Here is an 18,040-nt window from a genome sequence, read left to right on the forward strand (position 1 = left end):
AAATTGAGAATGCAAAGGCAGCTTTCACCAAAGGTCTCCAGCTCCAGATCATGTCATTAAGAAAAGAAGTATCTTTCTTCCTCAATCGTGTCCTTTAGGGTCAGAAAACCAAGGTAGCAATCTCTATGCACAAGGCGCCTGGCTTCCAGAAATGGCATAGTGTCCCTCTTAATGGAGGAAGGCATGTAGGCCAGGACTCTTGCTCAGCCACCTTCCTTGCAGGGCACAGCAAAAGGTACCCTGGGATGTGCATTCGCTGGGCCAGCTGTACCAGGGGTTTAATCAAAGGTCAGTCCGGCCCTTGTAGCAATCCGTGCTGGTGAGGCAGAAGGCATATTCAAGCTTCTCTCACATTCCCTGCACTGTCACCCTCAGTAACGTAACTGTACCACGTGCCAACACAGGCTCATCCCACTTTATCACTTAACAGGCTAAAACCTGCATTTTAGCTACCTAGAACAAGTTATCTGCATTTTATTTGAATCTAGGATGTGAGAAAGAACATTGTACTTCCAGAGCCTTCAAAACACATCAGGGTTAAAGCAGCAGTAGTACAAGGACTGTATTTTAAGAGCCCTGCCCTGCTTAAGAGCCAGAGGTCATTGCCCCATGCCACCACACACCCCAACGTCTCAGGTCCCTATAGGACACGAAGGAAAGTGAGCCGCACGCTTGAGACTATCCCAAAGCATCGTGCCAGCGGCCCCTCCGCTTTTAAGCTAGGGAGGCTCCAGCTCAAGCTTCTTCACTGATCCCAAGCACTGCCAAGCAGCTCTCTGTGCACTTCCAACACCAACAAAGGGCAATAGTTACTAAGTTTAGAGCAACTTCTACAACAGACGATGCAGAACGGAGAGGTAGAACAGTAAAGCAGATTAATGACTGAGTACGAAAAATAGGGGAAAAATTAGAATGTTACCTTTATTGTCAATGGATATGTCAGTGTAGTTGATGTGATTTGGATATTTGGAAAAGGGGACAGATGACTTGCAGCACTGTGGGGAAAATCACATGCTTCTCCTTAGCCTACTCCCGACTATCGAACAGAAGATGCTCTATTTGTGTACTCTGCTCTCCAGCACCTTAATTCCAAATCTAATTTCCTGTTTCAAAGCAAGAAATATCCTTCCATTATTCTCCTTCAAAACATGAACTTCTGCAGGCCAGGCCACCTCGTCAGCAGTAAAACCAGTGTCTCTTTTTCACCACTGTGGCCTTATTAATCTCAGACACAGTCCTGTGATTTCTTACTGTATTCCTCAACTTTTGTCATTGATTAATTAAATGCAATTACATTTTTAAACCAGCTAAGATCAAAACATACATAACTTTTACAAGGACAGATTATGTCAATAGTTTTGTGTTTCACTTAGAGCAAATGTCCAATGTTTGCAGCACTGCATATATAACATATAACAGTTAAACCACTCACAATTCAAGTGGTGTTTACTGCTTATTTTAAAATGGATAGCAAATGTTTCAAATCAGCGTGTTTCATGAATTCTGATCATTCCCTGCAAAGCCTACAAAGATGATAAAACAGCAATAGATCGGGACTGTTGGGAAGGACTGAGACTTGTTTCAAATCCACCAGAGATTTAGAACAGCTTTTCCTAATGTACAACAGCAGTTTTAAAATAGCAACACATAAAAATTTATTATGCGTTGTTTTCAAAATCCTAAGAAAGCTCAAATTAGCTTAAATTTCAGTGTGTGAAAAGGACCATTTTATTTACCATAAGAGTAAAAAAACACATACAGAAATAATATTTAACAAGGTCTGAAGAGATCCCATTCCTCCTACAGAAATAATGTGGTTTTAGATACAGTATTCTTTAAGTCAAAGAGTGATACTAAACATCACTCATCCCTGTTACACTTCATAGCTAAGATGGAAAAGGTCCCAAATTGAACCTACTCTGTAACTCACTACTTAACACATAGACTTGTTTTCTTGCAGCAAAATGTGTTTTTACAGTATTTTGCACACCTATAAAACTGTGTCCTATGTTACTGAGTGCTGTTTACCTCTTCAGATGTGATTACAGGCACAACTATGTATCCTAGGGATCATTTCCATTACGTCTCCTGATTTAGCACAGGAACTGCCCCTACTGAAGTCACTAGTGTTCTATCTAGTTTAGTTTGGACTGCTTTCAAGAGCACTTTGAAACAATCCTTCCTCCGCCTCCTTCGCCCTGCCACCAGGGTACATCTCTCACAGCAGCACATCATCTTTTGCTTATCGTATCCCAGCACTGTGGGTTTCTTCCTTCCGACACTGAAAATAACCCCTTCCCACATCTGCAATGTCAGCATCATTCAGGCTCCCTACACCTAGAGAAGGACCCATAACCTCCTTCTCCGACTCAGAGCTACTGCCTGAGCATGGTTACGTCTCCCAGCCCTGTGATTACTCTCAGCTTTTAATACGTCAGCTCAAGCAGGCTGGGATTCAGAAAGCCACAGGGAGGCCTAGGGAGGCCTTGTGTTGATACTGAAAATGCAGACAAATATACCCTCTAAGGCTTGTATTGGAGTTTTAGAAAGCAAGCATCCTTTATCAGGGCTGGGCAACGCGAGGAGCGATCTCCAACCATCGTCTGCAGCGAGACGAGAGCTGGGACAGAATGGATTTCCCACTTACATGCAGGTGTATAAACTTCCCCAGAAATCTTATGCCTATTCTATTACTTTCCAAGGTCATATATTATGTAAATAGTATATTTATTTTATATATATCTATATTTAACTATTATAATGTTATTATGAACTTCATATAATGTTATTATGAACTTCACAGCAGTCAAATCCCTTGCTAACTTGGAGCTGTGGAGCCAACTCTGCCTGACCATGCATTTGAGACGGGGAAAGGATGCAAACAGAGGGGATTGTAGAAGACACATCTGTTCAGCACAGATGACACTGCACACAAGACATAACAGTGTCTGGAAAACCAGCATTTGAAAAAAACCCCACACATGCTATAAAAGAACACACTCTCAGAGGGACATTCTGTCTAACTTTCAAAGAAACACTGCTACTTGGATGAACTCTACTTTAGCTTAAATCAAAACATTCCGCTTTGTGTAACAGTAACTCCTCCTTGCATCAACATCATCCAAAGGGCTGAGTGAGGCTGATACAAGATAGCAGTGGAATGTTTTTTTATTTAAGTTTCATTTAAGTAATTGTGCTTTTTGAAAGCTAGATAGAATGTCCCTCTGATAGCGTGTTTTCTTTCTGTGATCGCATGTTTTCTTTTAAATTGTGTTTTCCTAGACACTGTTCATTCTTTGGAGATGATACACATTGATAACATCTTCTGTGAAGCATGACCTGTGCTGAACAGATATGTCTGCTTTGATCCCCTCTGTTTGTAGACTTTCCCCGTCTCAAATGAAAGGTGCTGGCTCCAAAGCTCCAAATTAGCAAGGGATTGGACTGCTGTGAAGTTCATAATAACATTTTGATAGTTCTATATATATATAGTTATATATATATAATATATACTATTTACATAATATGTTATTCACATAATATATATCTTCATGTGAAAAACACTCATACACTGGTAAAATATTGAAAAGGACAAACTCTTCAAAGCAAAGATAATAATATTTTTATTTTACAATTCAGCGCTGAATTGGATGCCCTTCTAAAAAAGGCATGCCATCTTACAACAGTAGTGGGTATATATACTAGTTTTAGACAAAGAACCATATAAATCTTCAAAGAATACTCATTATTTTTTGGATTATCCAACCATGTCTGGAGACTTCCTTCAGGTTATCTCTTGACCTAAGACAACTACATCTTGCTAGAAAACTAAGCATATCAATAAATTCTTGCAACTCTAAGAGAGTGTTGATCCTTTCAGGTTATTTATCCATGTCTGGAGATTGTCTGCATATTACCTCTTGATACAACATAAGATTTATATGACAAGGTAATTAAACATACAAATCAGCTGCAGCAAAACTTATGAATTAATTCTCACAATCATACAATACACATTTTTCACATAATATTCAGATAATATTCATATATGTGTTCACACAATAAATGTATTATTCACATAGTACATATTGCCGGGTCCTGCACTTGGGGCACAACAACCCTATGCAGTGCTACAGACTAGGAGAAGTCTGTCTAGAAAGCTGCCTGGAGGAGAGGGACCTGGGGGTGTTGGTTGACAGCGACTGAACATGAGCCAGCAGTGTGCCCAGGTGGCCAAGAAGGCCAATGGCGTCTTGGCTTGGATCAGAAACGGCGTGACCAGCAGGTCCAGGGAGGTTATTCTCCCTCTGTGCTCGGCACTGGTGAGACTGCACCTCAAATACTGTGTTCAGTTCTGGGCCCCTCACCACAAGAAGGATGTTGAGGCTCTGGAGTGAGTCCAGAGAAGAGCAACGAAGCTGGGGGCTGAGAGAGCTGGGGTTGTTTAGCCTGGAGAAGAGGAGGCTGAAGGGAGACCTCACTGCTCTCTATAACTACCTGAAAGGAGGTTGTAGAGAGGAGGCTGCTGGCCTCTTCTCCCAAGTGACAGGGGACAGGGCAAGAGGGAATGGCCTCAAGCTCCGCCAGGGGAGATTTAGGCTGGACATTAGGAAAAAATTCTTCACAGAAAGGGTCATTGGGCACTGGAACAGGCTGCCCAGGGAGGTGGTTGAGTCACCTTCCCTGGAGGTGTTTAAGGGATGGGTGGACGAGGTGCTAAGGGGCATGGTTTAGTGCTTGATAGGAATGGTTGGACTCGATGATCCGGTGGGTCTCTTCCAACCTGGTTATTCTATGATTCTATGATATTTTCACATTGTATATACACCCACATATATAAATTCACACACTATATATATATTATTCACATAATAACACTATGTGAAGCTGATAATAACAAGTTAGACCTTGGAAAGTAATAGAATACGCGTAAGATTTCGGGTAAAGTTCATACACGTGTGTGTAAGGGGGAAACCACCGCCGACCCCCCCCCCCTCCTCGCCTAGCGCGGACACCGCCGCGGGGCGCGCGCCCGAAGCGCGCGGGAAGGGCCGGGGGGGGTGAAGGCGGAGCGGGCTGAAGGCCAGCGCCGCGCGCCCTCCTCCTCCCTCCGCCCCCCCGGCCCTAACCCGCGCACGCGCGTGCGTGCGTGCGTGCGTGCGTGCGCGCGCCCCGCGCCGTGACCCATTTCACTGAACAAAGGATTTTGCTGGAATCTCTCTGCGCTAGGACCTAAAATGGCGCCGGCGCGATCGCCCGCCCCTTCCCCCCTCCACCCCGCCCGCAGAGCGGGGATCATAGAGTTGGGGGGCGGGCCGCGGCGGATAGAGCGGCGTCCCCGCGGTGCCTTCTCTACGCGGCCATAGCCCGGGCTCGTTGGTGCGCGGCGCTGTCACATCATGGCGGGCGAGGGCGACTCTGAGCCGAGGAAGGTAATGGCGGAGTGGGGGTGGGGGGAGGACGAAGAGGAGAGGAGAACGGGGAGGAGAGGAGGATGGTGATGGCGGCGGGGGGGAGAGGAAGAGGATGGTAATGGGGGGAGGGGGATGGGGGGGAGGAGAAGGGGGAGGGGGATGGGGGGGAGGAGAAGGAGGAGGAGGATGAGGGGAGGAAGAGGAGGAGGAGGATGGTGATGGGGGAAGAAGAGGATGGAGGACGAAGATGAGCAGGAGAGGAGCATGGGGGACGAAGAATGAGCAGGAGAGGAGCATGGGGAACGAAGATGAGGAGGGTGGGGGATGGAGGTGTGCGGCCACCCGGCTCCACCCAGCTCCCCACGCCCATCAGTGCCTGCAAAAGCAGGGGGGTTGTCGCAAACCAGTTGTGAAATGCCACTGGTTTTGCTCCTGAGGAATTAGTTGTGGAACAGTACCATGTGAGTGGGGTGGGGGGATCTATGTTTTGTTTTTCCACAGACCCCCTCCCCGGGGCTTTCTATCTATGGTTGAAACGCTGTCATGACACTTGAGCCTCCACAACGCCAGTAGCTAGCGATGGTTAGAGTCATAACAAGCAATTTTGAGTACAGCAACAGGTGAAAAACTATTTTAAAGGGATGCATCATGCTGCCTGGATGCAGCAGGGTTACCTTCTTAGTCAACAACAGCAGGATATCAAGTGACTTCTTCCATATGAGAGTTCTTGAAATTACTCGTTAGGAGATTAGACCAAATCCTTTTTGTCTCACTTGTACACAGGGATTATGTGGAAACAGCCAATGTTCATCCATAGCGAATGTAGATGGAATTATTGCTGGGGATTTCCATACTTGCATACGAATCCAGCTGTTATCAGATGCTTACCATGCCTGTTGCTGCAGTCAGAAGTGTTTCACAACAACTTCTCTCACAAGGTTGTGAGCCCTCCAGAGATGGTTGACTGCAGCACTCACGTTTTCAAAATCTACTTTGTCCAAGTAAAACAGCTTTACAAAAAAATTAAAACTAATTTTAAATCATCTTTCAGTAATTTATTTGATACAGTTGCACATGCAGTATGTAATAGTCTAAGGATTTAAACACAGTAGAATGAGGACTGATTCTCACACTACCCCAAACAAAAGAACAGCAGAAAGGTGTGCAGATGTTACTGAGGTGCGTCCACATCCACCTTAACCCTGATCCATCTCTTTGTGAGGCCTTTTTGTATGTAGTTTCTCACTCCTGCTTGTGGTGCTAACGTGTGTTTGCAAGATTTTTTGTCAGGTCAGGAGTATGAGTTGTATTCAAACTAGAAGACTTAGACTATGTGGAACACAGTATAGGCATCTCTGAAATGAAAAACATTTTTGTGAGTTCACAGTTGGGTTTATCAATGCCACATGTCATTAGCATTTGAAAATTAAACAGAAAACTGATAGATATACCCTAGAGCAGGTTATAAATGTGAGGCAAGGTATGAAATAATTTGAATAATTCTTACCAGTAGGTTCATATAAAAACCTGTGTGTAAAGACGAATTTCTGTGCACAGCCCTTGCCTATGCATAGGATTAAGTTAAAAATTACTGGTTTACAATTTTTTTTATTCAATGTTCTCTGTAAGGTTCTCTACTATGTGCACATTCTCCAGTAATTTCACTTTTTTAAGCATATTTACCTTTTCCAAAATAAAAACTGTGTGGCATAACTAGTAGCATAATGGATTGTAAACTTACCTGTTGGGATACATGTTGGTTTTTAACAAAGATCCTAATTTTTTAAGGGTTTTCTCCCATCTTTTTTGGGGTAATGTAAGAGAAAAAGTGAAATGGTTCTTTTATAATATTCATTTATAATTTAAAATTTATGATGTGATTTTTTTTTTTCTTACAGTCCTTTAAACTCTTTGGATTTCTTGATGTTCAACGTGTGCCGTGTGCACGAGAATCGGTGCTCTATGGCTCTGTGGGGTCTTTAGTTATTGGTCTCGGACATTTTTTAGCAACTAGTAAGTACTTACTCCTGGGTTTTTTGTATTTGTTTGCAAGGAAAAATTAGTGCCTGTTTGCTCTTAGGTTTAATTAATAATGGGAAGTCATCCAAGGTTTTCTCTCTGATTTTTTTGAGGATTTTTGTTTTTCTTTCAGGTAGAGTTAGAAGATCTTGTGACTTTGCATTCGGCGGCTTTATTTGCACAATGTTAGGATACTGGTATGTAAGGCGCTTCTTGAATTTTGACAGAGCTATGCTGGCTGCTTTGTACAACGTGATCCCCATGTGACCTTTTGCACTGTTTTTGAAACTCCATAAAAAAACTTGCCTAGCAAACTGTCCTCTTCCTTCTCCCTGAAATATAACTTTATTTTAAAGGAAGATTTCAATGTCTTTGAATTTTTATGTTAAAAATAGCAGGTTTTTTTTCTTTTAATTTCTTGAATCCTAAGAGATCAAACCACCCAGATATTTCTGTCTTTCTTAATTGTTTCTTTTCTCCTTCACATATTCCATCCTTCTGTCCTCATTATAAAGGCAGCGTACTAAATGGTGATGAGATTAAGATCCAAATCATTGAAATTAGCATTTTTCCAGTGGACTTGTATACCCTGCTCCACAGTGGCTGCATAATGTTTGCCTTATAGAAATAGCAATTACCCTGTTATTTTCATTATGCATCATTTCATAATGAATTTTACTAGCATTATTATATGTGGTTTCAACTTTTCAGCTGCCTGAGTAGCTCTGATTTGGTACCATCACTCATATGAAGCAAATCCTGTTTTCTTTTCGTCCCCTCCTCTAGGTTTTACTGCAGGTACAATCTGGCCCAGCAAAGGATCCGGCAGAGAATGATTAAAGAAGGAATGAGAAACAAACTTTTATTTGAAGGCAGTGCTCTTGATCCAGAAAGAAAACAAACCAGCAGTGAAAGGAGTGATTCATAGTGTGCTGTAGAGGAATCTGTGGTCTAATACAGCTTTGGGAGAAGGTGGTTAAAAAATGGCAGTCTTCCCTGTAAATGTGTGAGGTGCCCAACACAGACAAATCGTGCTGGTTTTCCTAGCAAATCCAAGCAAGAAATTAATAACGAATCTATTGACTTGGAATACAAGCCTTTCTTTGTTTCATATGTGTATGTGTGTGTGTATATGACCATGTGCACAGTTAGGAATGAGCTCCTGTTAAATATCTGGGGACTGATGTGTTCTGTTTTAGGTTCTTGGAGGATTAATGGCAGTGTTTTGGGACTACTTTAACTTCCTTTATAAACAGAATGGTTTGTTTCAGCAGAGCTGTAATTACATTTCATTTAAATAGAGGAAAGTACTTTCATCAGCTGTTGTCAGAGTAAATGTATCCTTTGGTGCCACTGTTAATTGTGCCATCTGTGAAACGGGAATATTTAAACAGTAAGTGAAGGCTTTGCTTGTGCAAGGTGGGGGGCTATCAGTAGCCCTTGCAAGGTTAAAGCTGCAGAATATCTTCAGGTGATTTACATACACTGTGAAGCTGAAGGATTTAATGGTTGGACTTGATGATCCTGGAGGTCTTTTCCAACCTTGGGATTCTGTGATTTCCCTTTTTGTTCTGTTTGTAAAACTAAGAATAAAATCACACTTCAGAAGTAGTCTAAGCTGTGTTAAGTAGCTGACCTTTTTACTTGATTAAAAATCTAGCTCTTCTATTTAAGAAAAATACTTAACAATTGGTGGAATAATAATTTACATTATTTGTAAGCAGCAATAGTTAGTAGTTGGGTTTTTTTTCAAAAAAGGCCTGTTCTACTTGTATATTTTGTTGTACATTTTCAGTTAAATATCAGAATATAATTTCAAGGAAACCATCTTATTGGGAATATGACGTTGGATCTAATTGCATATTGGTAAAAAGAGGAGTGGTGGCACAATATTCATTGCGTGCGTCTGTGCACACCAGGGACACAACGTTTTTACTTTTTTTTCACAAAATTACTTATAGTGTATCATGCTGTAAGCACTTTTTGGTCTAAAGGTGTTCACTGAGCAAAAATAGTCTCTTCCCTCCAGCCAATGCTGAGTCAGAGAGTTTGCTATCTGTCAGTAACTCAGGTAGATGTGAGGAGGTTTGGAATCCAGATGTAAACACCAGCATTGCTCTACTTATTTAATTTGGAAGTAGACCTGAAAGCACAAAACAAACATGCCACTTACACACATTTAATTAAACTTTTACTCTCTGCGGATTGGCATCTTAGGAGAAGAAAACAAACCTGTAGACTCTTGTTTCTTTTTCTTCCTGTATTCCTCCTGTTCTTTCTCGAGGAAACAATAAATTTTTACATAAAAGAGTCTCCAGAAAACTTGAGTTAGCACAGTGAAACACACTGTCCTCACTGCAACATCTAAACTCGGAAGTTAACTGGTAGCTAACTCTGAATTCGTAAAAGGAAAATGTTTCCCCTGTTCTGTGCAGAGGGGGAGGGAGGCTCCTTCCCTTTGGATGGGGTAGGTGTTGCCTCGTGTAAAGGTCTTGGAGCGGCAGTGGGAAACTGAGCGAGCTATGAGCATGGACTTAGCATATCCTATTTTAATACATGGCTGAGTTCTTTCCTATCTGACCTAAGGCAAGGAGCTGCAACTGAAGCAGGGGGTCTTTTGGCTGTGAGGTCACAGTTCAGCTGGGGAATTGGGAAACAAAAGCGTGCAGATGAAAATTTACTCTTTGGCAAAGGGCATTTGTAGAGAAAGAAGGGAAGAATGCTCTTTTGTACTGATAGGAAAGAAGTTAGCATGCACCTAATGGCATCCTTCAAAATGCACAAGTGCTGTGACTACAGCGAGAAAAAAAGCAGTAGCATTGTGATCCTGAGTAAATTAAAAAGTCTGCGGAAAAATTGCAGCATTAGATCTTCTCCAGTGTTAATCTGTGTTGGTTTAAGCTACTGCATTTAAGGGTATTGGCTCAGTAGCAGCTTAGCTACAGTGTTAGCAGTTCTGGACAATAGCTGAAATTCTAGATGTGTCCACATTGCGTAGGTAACCAATCCAATACTCCTGCCTCACTGTGCAAAATGTAAAATGAGTATGCCAGATGTTAACAGGAAAATGGGGAAAGAGTCAATGTGCAGGCAGTCTGGCCAATGCATTTGAGCTTCATTTTCCAGTAAAAGTTGAAGTGGAATTGAGTTAACCCAAACTTAGAGCTTTTTCTGAATTGGGGCTGGGGGGTGGGGGTGGGGTGGCATAAAACAAGGAGGCTGTGAGCAGGACTTGGAGTGAAAGGGGAGGCTCTGCTGTGGCAGAGGGAAGAATGCTCGTGGTTAAACATTCAGGGGGAAAAAGTCTGGCATAGTAATTCCTCGAAGCGCTGGCTACAGCTGTTTCTGCAGCAGTTATGGGAGCTGGATTGGAAGTGACTGATGGGTTCCAAACCCCTGTTGAAAGGGTGAGGGAATGGATAAAATCCAAAAATCTGAAAGCTATGTGTTGTAAGTTAGGTTACATTCACAAGAAAGAATTGCAGGAACTCAGAAAAAGCAATTTTAAAACTTGAGAACAATTTCCTAACTTTTTAAAATTAGTAAGCCATATCCCTTTCAATGCTGATTTTTTTAATCTAAGCTCTTGGTAGAAACACGTAGCATGCATTTGTGTTCTGGTATCGGACTTGATATCTTTATTTTAAGCATTGCTGCTAATGACAGATGTGATAGTTCTTGCTTTATCAAGGTTCAAAATACTCCTCAAATTAAAACTTAGCAGTTCCTAGAAGGGAAGAGAAATAATAATTTTGGAGATCCTTGGTTTTCAGCCTTCTGTCTGGGGCTTAAAATGGAGAGAATAAAGTATGGCCACTTTATTTACTGTTATTACTTGGTCACCGAAGGGTGAGGCGCACACAGTTTTTTATCCCTTAAGTCGGTAAAATCCTCTCTTAAAGCAACCTTATAACACCACCAAAATAGATGGGTCTGTCGCCCCTTTTGCTCCCCCACACCTTGCTCTGGCCACTCCCCCCTGCAGTGATACTCTTGGGACAAAAAGCATTTGTCAGCCCTTTCCAGCAGGACACGCACTCGGGGCTGCTGGCAGTGCCCGGAGTGCCACGCTGTGCGTCTCCTCCAGGCCTCTCTGGAAGAAAAGCCACTGTCAAGGCAACAGGCTGAAATGCACCAATCTAAGGTTAATTGCCAGCTTCGTTATTAGGGAGATGTGTGATGGGATCGCCTCTGCTCTGCAGTGCCTTTCACTAAAGTAAATGTAATGCTTCATCCATCGACAGTGGTTCCAGACCCAGAGTTTTTGAAGCTGGCAGTACAGGCAATTAAATCTGTCGTCCCAAACTTGTCATTTACATCCTTACCCAGGCAGGGGCTTGGGGGAGATGTTGGCTCTGGCTGCATTTTGCAAGCTTCCAAGCTATTCTCTTCGTGTAACCACCCACCCCAAGTCCTTGAGTGCTGTAAAGGAAAGGTCACCTCCTACCATTAACAAATGAGTCTGGCTTTCGGTAGGGTGATTTTTAGGGAGAGAGGGGGAAAGTTCACTTGTTATTTCTTGTGCCAGCAACCCCAGTAACAATGAAGCACTGTGTGAACTCAGTTGTAATGAGCTCCCAAATGAAAGATTTTCTCCAGCTTAGTAGACTAATTCCTGTATTTCTCCTATTCCTCGATCCAGGCTTTTAGCTCAGGAGCTCAGTGGTTACCAGTGAAAGTCATTCGGCTTGCTCCACTTGAAGTTTGAAAGAAATATGTTATTGCCTTGAAAAACTGATCAAAACAAAGTCTTTACAGTATGTCCATATGATCAGGACGATGATCTTTTGATGGTATTTTTTTTAATTTGAAGAACTGAGAACTAATTAAATGTCAGAAGTGGAAGCGTGCTTCAGTTATTGTGACTCAAGGCCTCGGAACATATATCCTTCGTACCCTTAAAATGAAAATATTACACTAAGCAAGTGTGGCTGCTAAACTCTTAGATGGGGGTGGGGGAGGAGACTGATGGAAAGAAGGAAAGAGAAGGTAAAGCCTTGGATGAGGCAACGTGAGTGAAACACAGACGTCATGGCTCCCCTGACTAATTCTGTTCGTAAGCCCCCATGTTGTCATGCGCTCTCTGAGCTTTTTTTCTGCATGGGCTTATGGTTTGCATGAGAGCCGTCCATCACTGAGACCACTTGTTCCTGCAGGGATAGGTCAAAGCATCTCTATATCTGCTTGTTTTAAAGATTAAGAGCAATTTGTTCCAAGGAGGATATTTTAATCCTTCCAGCTTCTGTCATCTACCATGAGCAAGACTGCATCATGGCCCTCCGCTCCCCTGAACATGCCGGGAGCCCGCTGGCAGTACATAAGCTGTTCAGTGGGAGCAGACAATTACCACAGCAGGGCTCCTTCTCTACAGACTGGCCACAGCTCCAAAAATATCCAGCCTGTGTGTTTATGTGGTGGTGTATTTAACGGAACTAAACATTCCCCCTCCCTGTCTTCATGCTCTGAAGAGAATGAAACGCACGCTTTGCTTATTCTCTAAGCTCTGTTTACTTTGGCAAATGCTGTTCCAAAGAGCAGCAGGTGTGCTCTCAGCCAACGTGGCTTCTCCCCAGACAACTGATCCTCATCTCTCTTATTGATGTCCAATAGCTTGTGGTCAATTCCAGGGATCACGGTGTTCATTTATTCATAAGATGTTTTGGCTTTCGGGCCTGCTTGTATGTGCATGACAAGGTTTTGGAGCTCACCTACAAGCTTTACAACTCTGGCTGGTACTCATGCCTTCCATCATCCAAGTCAAGAGTCCTGACCACCGTGACCTTTGCCAGGGGGTCACAGCCAGTGAGAAAGACCTTTCTCCACCACCTCCTCACTGTGACACTGTACAGATGCTGCAGAAACAGGATGAGGGACCCACCCACCCCATTTGCCCGTGGCTCCTTCTTCCAAGCAAATTTGCAGTCAGAGTGCCCACGATCCCCATTAGCAGAACATTTGGGATATGTTACTTTGGCCATTAAAGAGAAGCGAACATCCCCTTCCCTGTCAGGAAACATTCCAGCCCTGGATGAGATAGTAGCAACATCGCTGAAGGTGTAAAGCTAATAGTTCATTTATTATTGGGCAGATGTTACTGTAAACGGCTGTTGCAGAAATTCTTAATAGAGCCAATACAGAGCAAAAAAAAAAAAAAAAAAAAATTCCAACGCCTGTTCCTCAAAACAGAGGGGATGATACTCTGTTCAGGCCTCCCAAAGAAATCTGGAACTACCAGCAATTATCACATGCAGTGTTTATTATGCATTCATCCAAAGCCCTCAAGGAGCAGCCGGAGGCAGCATTGGGAGACTGTGACAGAACTTGCTCGACTCAGTTTCTTAGCTTATAGTATCCAAAAACCAACTAACCACTTACTCAGCCCCCTGGGTGGGTAAAAAGAGCTCAGTGCTTTCTTCCTAAGTCTCACAAAGTCCCCTCCAACTGCTTCCCTTCCCCCACCAACCTTTCTGATTGCTTTCAGCAGTGTAATTTCTCACTGGTTTGGTCTGGAACTAGAGAAGGATACTTAGCACTTGCTGGATAATACACCTTTCACGGCAGTAAGTGTAAAAGCAAGCTTATTCCTGAAAACTTCTCTTGTTTTCTGTGCTAGGATCTGCTGAAAGAAATCTCTGGAGTCTCTCATTTCCCTTCCATGGGTGTTTCCTTAAAGGAAAAAAAATAAAAAAGGACTGGTCAGCTGCCAAGCCAAGGAGGCACATAAATATCTCGGGGCTGTGCCAAGGTGACTGCGGAAGCAGTAGCAGCAGCCCCCACCCCAGAGCGTCTGGCAGCTGCCTGGGAGGTGTTGGTTGTTTGGAAGCATCTCCTGGCCTCCACCTTCTTCTCCACCGCTGAGCAGGCCACAGAGTGTCCTCAACACCAAACAGAGCTGTGCTTAACACACTGCCCTGTGGACCAGAGCACTGGATCACAGCGACTCCTTCCACATCTTCCTTTCTTCCAGAGAAAGCAGCTCCTACTGCAGACGCGTATAGGAGCCACCTGGTCAGTGCTGGTGGGACTCTTGGTTGCCCCTGCACCACGCAGGAGACACCTCCCTTCTCTCTGCAGGAAAGGGGCACGCAAGTTCACACACAAAGTGTGACTGAAGGAATGTCTTAGGTGTAGAAACCAAATGCATTCTGTGACATGTAAGTGGTGCGTTCCTTGATATGCAAGTACTGGAATAGTTCTTATTGCACTATCACAGCTGCTTTCTCCGAGGTCTCTCAGAGCAAATGAGGAGAATACACAGGACATTTAACTTGCACCAGTAATTTATGTCTTAATTATTTTTGAGATATTTGGATTACTATTTAACAGGTTAATAAATAATCTTTTAAAAAGTAGTAGTAGTAGTAAGAATAAGAATAATACAGGGTAGTTGCTTGCACAGTAGAGTGTACAGAAGAGGCTGGGAACCACAGAAGAGGCTGGGAACCAGCTAGCTGAATAGCCACCCTAATGAAAAGACTGGGACTTGCAGTGGATGCCAAGTTGAACAGGGGCCAAGAGAGTGTTCTCATTGCAAAGAAGGCAAAGCACAGTCTGGGCTCCATCAGGAAGTATGTGGCAAACAAATCAAGGGACACGCTTTTCCCCTGGTGTGACACTGCTGAGGCAGCGTGTCCAATATTGCTGTTCAGCTTTGGGCCTCTCAGTCAACAAGGAAGTCAAAAACCTGTAGCATCTCCAGCGAAGGGCTCCCAAGGTGTTCAGGGAGCTCAAGTTCATGCTTTCTGGAAAAACAGTGGAAGGAGCTGGACTTAACCCAAGGAGGAGCAGGCTGTGAGGTGACCTTAGGACTGCCTAGTATTATCTGCAGTACAGTTACAAAGATGGAGCCAAACACCTCTCGATAGGTGCAGATGATGTGGCAGGGGCAGTGGTCACAAACTTTAGTTTGGGAGCTTCCAACTAGGCAACAGGACAAACTGTTGCACTGAAATAAGTTGCCCAGAGATGTCATGTCATTTCCATCCCTGAAGGTTTTCAAGCTTCAGCTAGACGAAGACCCAGCTGATTCAAGTTCTAGTGCCAGCTCTGCAGCAGGCAGGAGGCTGGGCCACATCTCCAGAGGGCTTTGTGAACAACATTTATGCGATTCTGCAACCTACTGGGAGATGGAGAAGTGGCAAAAACCTGAGGCAGTAAAAGCCCAGTGCTGCGCAGAGGACCACCCACCCAGTATCATCCCATTTTGCTCTGTGGGGCTCCTGGGCTGGCGGCCCCACAGCACCCCAGGTGCTCCAGCAGGGAGCAGGGAAAGCGTGTGCCATGCGGAGCTGCCAGGCTTCAGGCACGTAGCTCCGCTGCTCACGACCTGCACGCAATGGGGTGAGTGTGCTCACCTCTGCTAGCTCAGCTACTCCCAAATGCTGTTTCATAGAATCATACAATCACCAGGTTGGAAGAGACCCACCAGATCGTCGAGTCCAACCATTCACATCAATCACTAAACCGTGTCCCTCAGCACCTCATCCACCCGTCCCCTAAACACCCCCAGGGAAGGTGAGTCAACCACCTCCCTGGGCAGCCTGTTCCGCTCACCCCAAATGTAATTTCTTTCAGTAAAGATGCTATGGTAACCCCCTCCAACAAGGCTTCCTCATTTCCTCCTCCCTCTTAGTAAGAATACTAATACAGGGCATACTTCTCTTAGTAACTTCTTACCACAAAGACAAAAGTCCTTTTATAATACAAGGGCTTATCTTATCTCCATGCTCAACAGCCCCACAGAGCTGAAAGTTCAGCAGGGACCAAAGAGGAGAGCCTTTCCCCACATCTTTCCCTTTGCAAACATTTTCCAGCTCTCCTGGGCATCTGCACCATTCCAGACCTCCACCAGCGCCGCTTGCCAGCACAGCCCAGCCCACGGCTGAGCCAAACAAGTTTTTGTCAGGACATGGTGGGAAATCTCGGGAGCGCAGAGTGGCAGGTGAGTTAACAGAGGCTGATGTGACATAACTGAGGGCCACACTCAGACCAGAAAACACCTATTTCCATTGTTACGCCACGTTAGTTTGCTGAAGTGTCCCAGTAAGCAGCTGTCTGACCTCAGCTGAGGGAGAATTTACACTGAGGAAAAAAATGTGCCAGTTCAATCCCTGCATGCTAAGGCAGCAGAGCACCCCCTGCCCCGCCCCGCGTCATTATTTCGTGTAAATTGCATCAGCTTTCTGCTGCCAAGTGGTAATTTTTTTCTGAGCATGCAGAAGTTAGTGGGAAAAATCGGCTGAATTGTCTTACCCATAGTTTTGATTTCAGTAACTTTTAGGACCAAAATTACTCTGCAAGTTGGAGATTGCCTACTAAGCTGAACAACTGAACAAAAAACTTGCTCTGAAGTAACACTTGTCTATCGATTCACCAGCATGAGTAATTACAAGGTTTCTTTTTACACTTGCCTTTGTTTACGATGCTGACAATGTATTCAGCATCTTTTTTTAAGCTACAGCTGAGTTTATGCAGCAACTGATTCACTCCTGAGTCTTCCTGCCACTCCCAGTGCTGGCAGAAGGACAAACTGAGGCAAAAGCCACATCCAGATTAGCAGCCAAGTCCCAATTTCAGCCAGTTCCCTAGGAAAGGTAGCTGCAGAGAGGCCCTGCTCTGGGAGACAGCTTGCACCTTGGTGACTGAAAGGAAAGAGGAAACCTGCACAAAACTAACGGCTATTCTGTTAAAATACAGAGAGGCCTCCCTGCTCCCTCCACCTGCGTGGGGTGGCTTTGTCCTGGAGGCGAATTCTGCATGAGGGAGAGGCACTGCTATAACTTCACTGCAGCTGGTTACCACCAGAATTGCAAAGATGATCAATTGCAAAGATGATTAATTTCCACTCTGTTCTCAGCAGCTTCTTCCGACATCCTGGGGCTCTCCCCATCCTCCAGAGCATTTCAGGCTGAGACGGGTCGGGCTGAACTTACTCACTAGTTCACAGCTGCAGTCTATGCCCGCTTGGGAGAGTCCAGCCCCTGGCAGCTAAACATCTGCAGAAGCATTAAAGTACCTCACCTCTTTCATCAGGATTTCTTGTGGCTGAATCTGAGGTTGCACTTTAGAAAGCAATGGCCTAGTTTTCCAAAAGGTCACGAGCAAGGAAACGTCTGAATCTTAAAAGATTACTTCATCATCTATTAAAAGCCTTGCTCAAGAGTGTTGTAAGAGATTAGAAACAAAACAACCCCAAAACCCTAGTGGATTACATCATGAAGAATATTTTCTTTAAGCAAGCAGCATGGACAGCATGTGGCAGTGCCAGAGCACAGGTTTGATCCATTCCACTATCAGAAAAATTGGGCAGAATTTCTAAAAATGACTTTACTGATGAAGAATTATTCTGCAAGAGACATTAATGGGACCTGGTGTGCAGGTGCCACTTAGAGTGGGCTGGGACATGACAGCACTGCTGAGCACTCCCCCTGCTGAGCAGCCAGCTCTTGCCCCAGAGCCAGGATTTGAGGACAGGGATCATGTCAGGCACCCCAGGACAAAAGCCAGGCCCCAGTGTCCCACAGGGAAGAGTTTGGTCTACAAAGTCTATTTACTCTCCGTGTGCCCGGGACCCAGCCCCTTGCCAACACCCCAGTGCCAGGGAGGCA

General features: G+C 44.3%; 1 protein-coding gene across 1 annotated transcript; it reads left to right on the forward strand.

Annotated features, from left to right (window-relative positions):
- Positions 1-5,274: 5,274 nt before the first annotated feature.
- Positions 5,275-9,044, forward strand: COX20 (cytochrome c oxidase assembly factor COX20). Its single transcript, XM_069852406.1, has 4 exons — positions 5,275-5,432; positions 7,313-7,427; positions 7,567-7,630; positions 8,220-9,044. The coding sequence occupies exons 1-4, from the start codon at positions 5,400-5,402 to the stop codon at positions 8,359-8,361; spliced, it is 354 nt and encodes a 117-aa protein (XP_069708507.1). The 5' UTR covers positions 5,275-5,399; the 3' UTR covers positions 8,362-9,044.
- The last annotated feature ends 8,996 nt before the right edge of the window (positions 9,045-18,040 follow it).

Source organism: Phaenicophaeus curvirostris, chromosome 2 (assembly GCF_032191515.1).
Source record: "Phaenicophaeus curvirostris isolate KB17595 chromosome 2, BPBGC_Pcur_1.0, whole genome shotgun sequence".
NCBI lineage: Eukaryota > Metazoa > Chordata > Aves > Cuculiformes > Cuculidae > Phaenicophaeus > Phaenicophaeus curvirostris.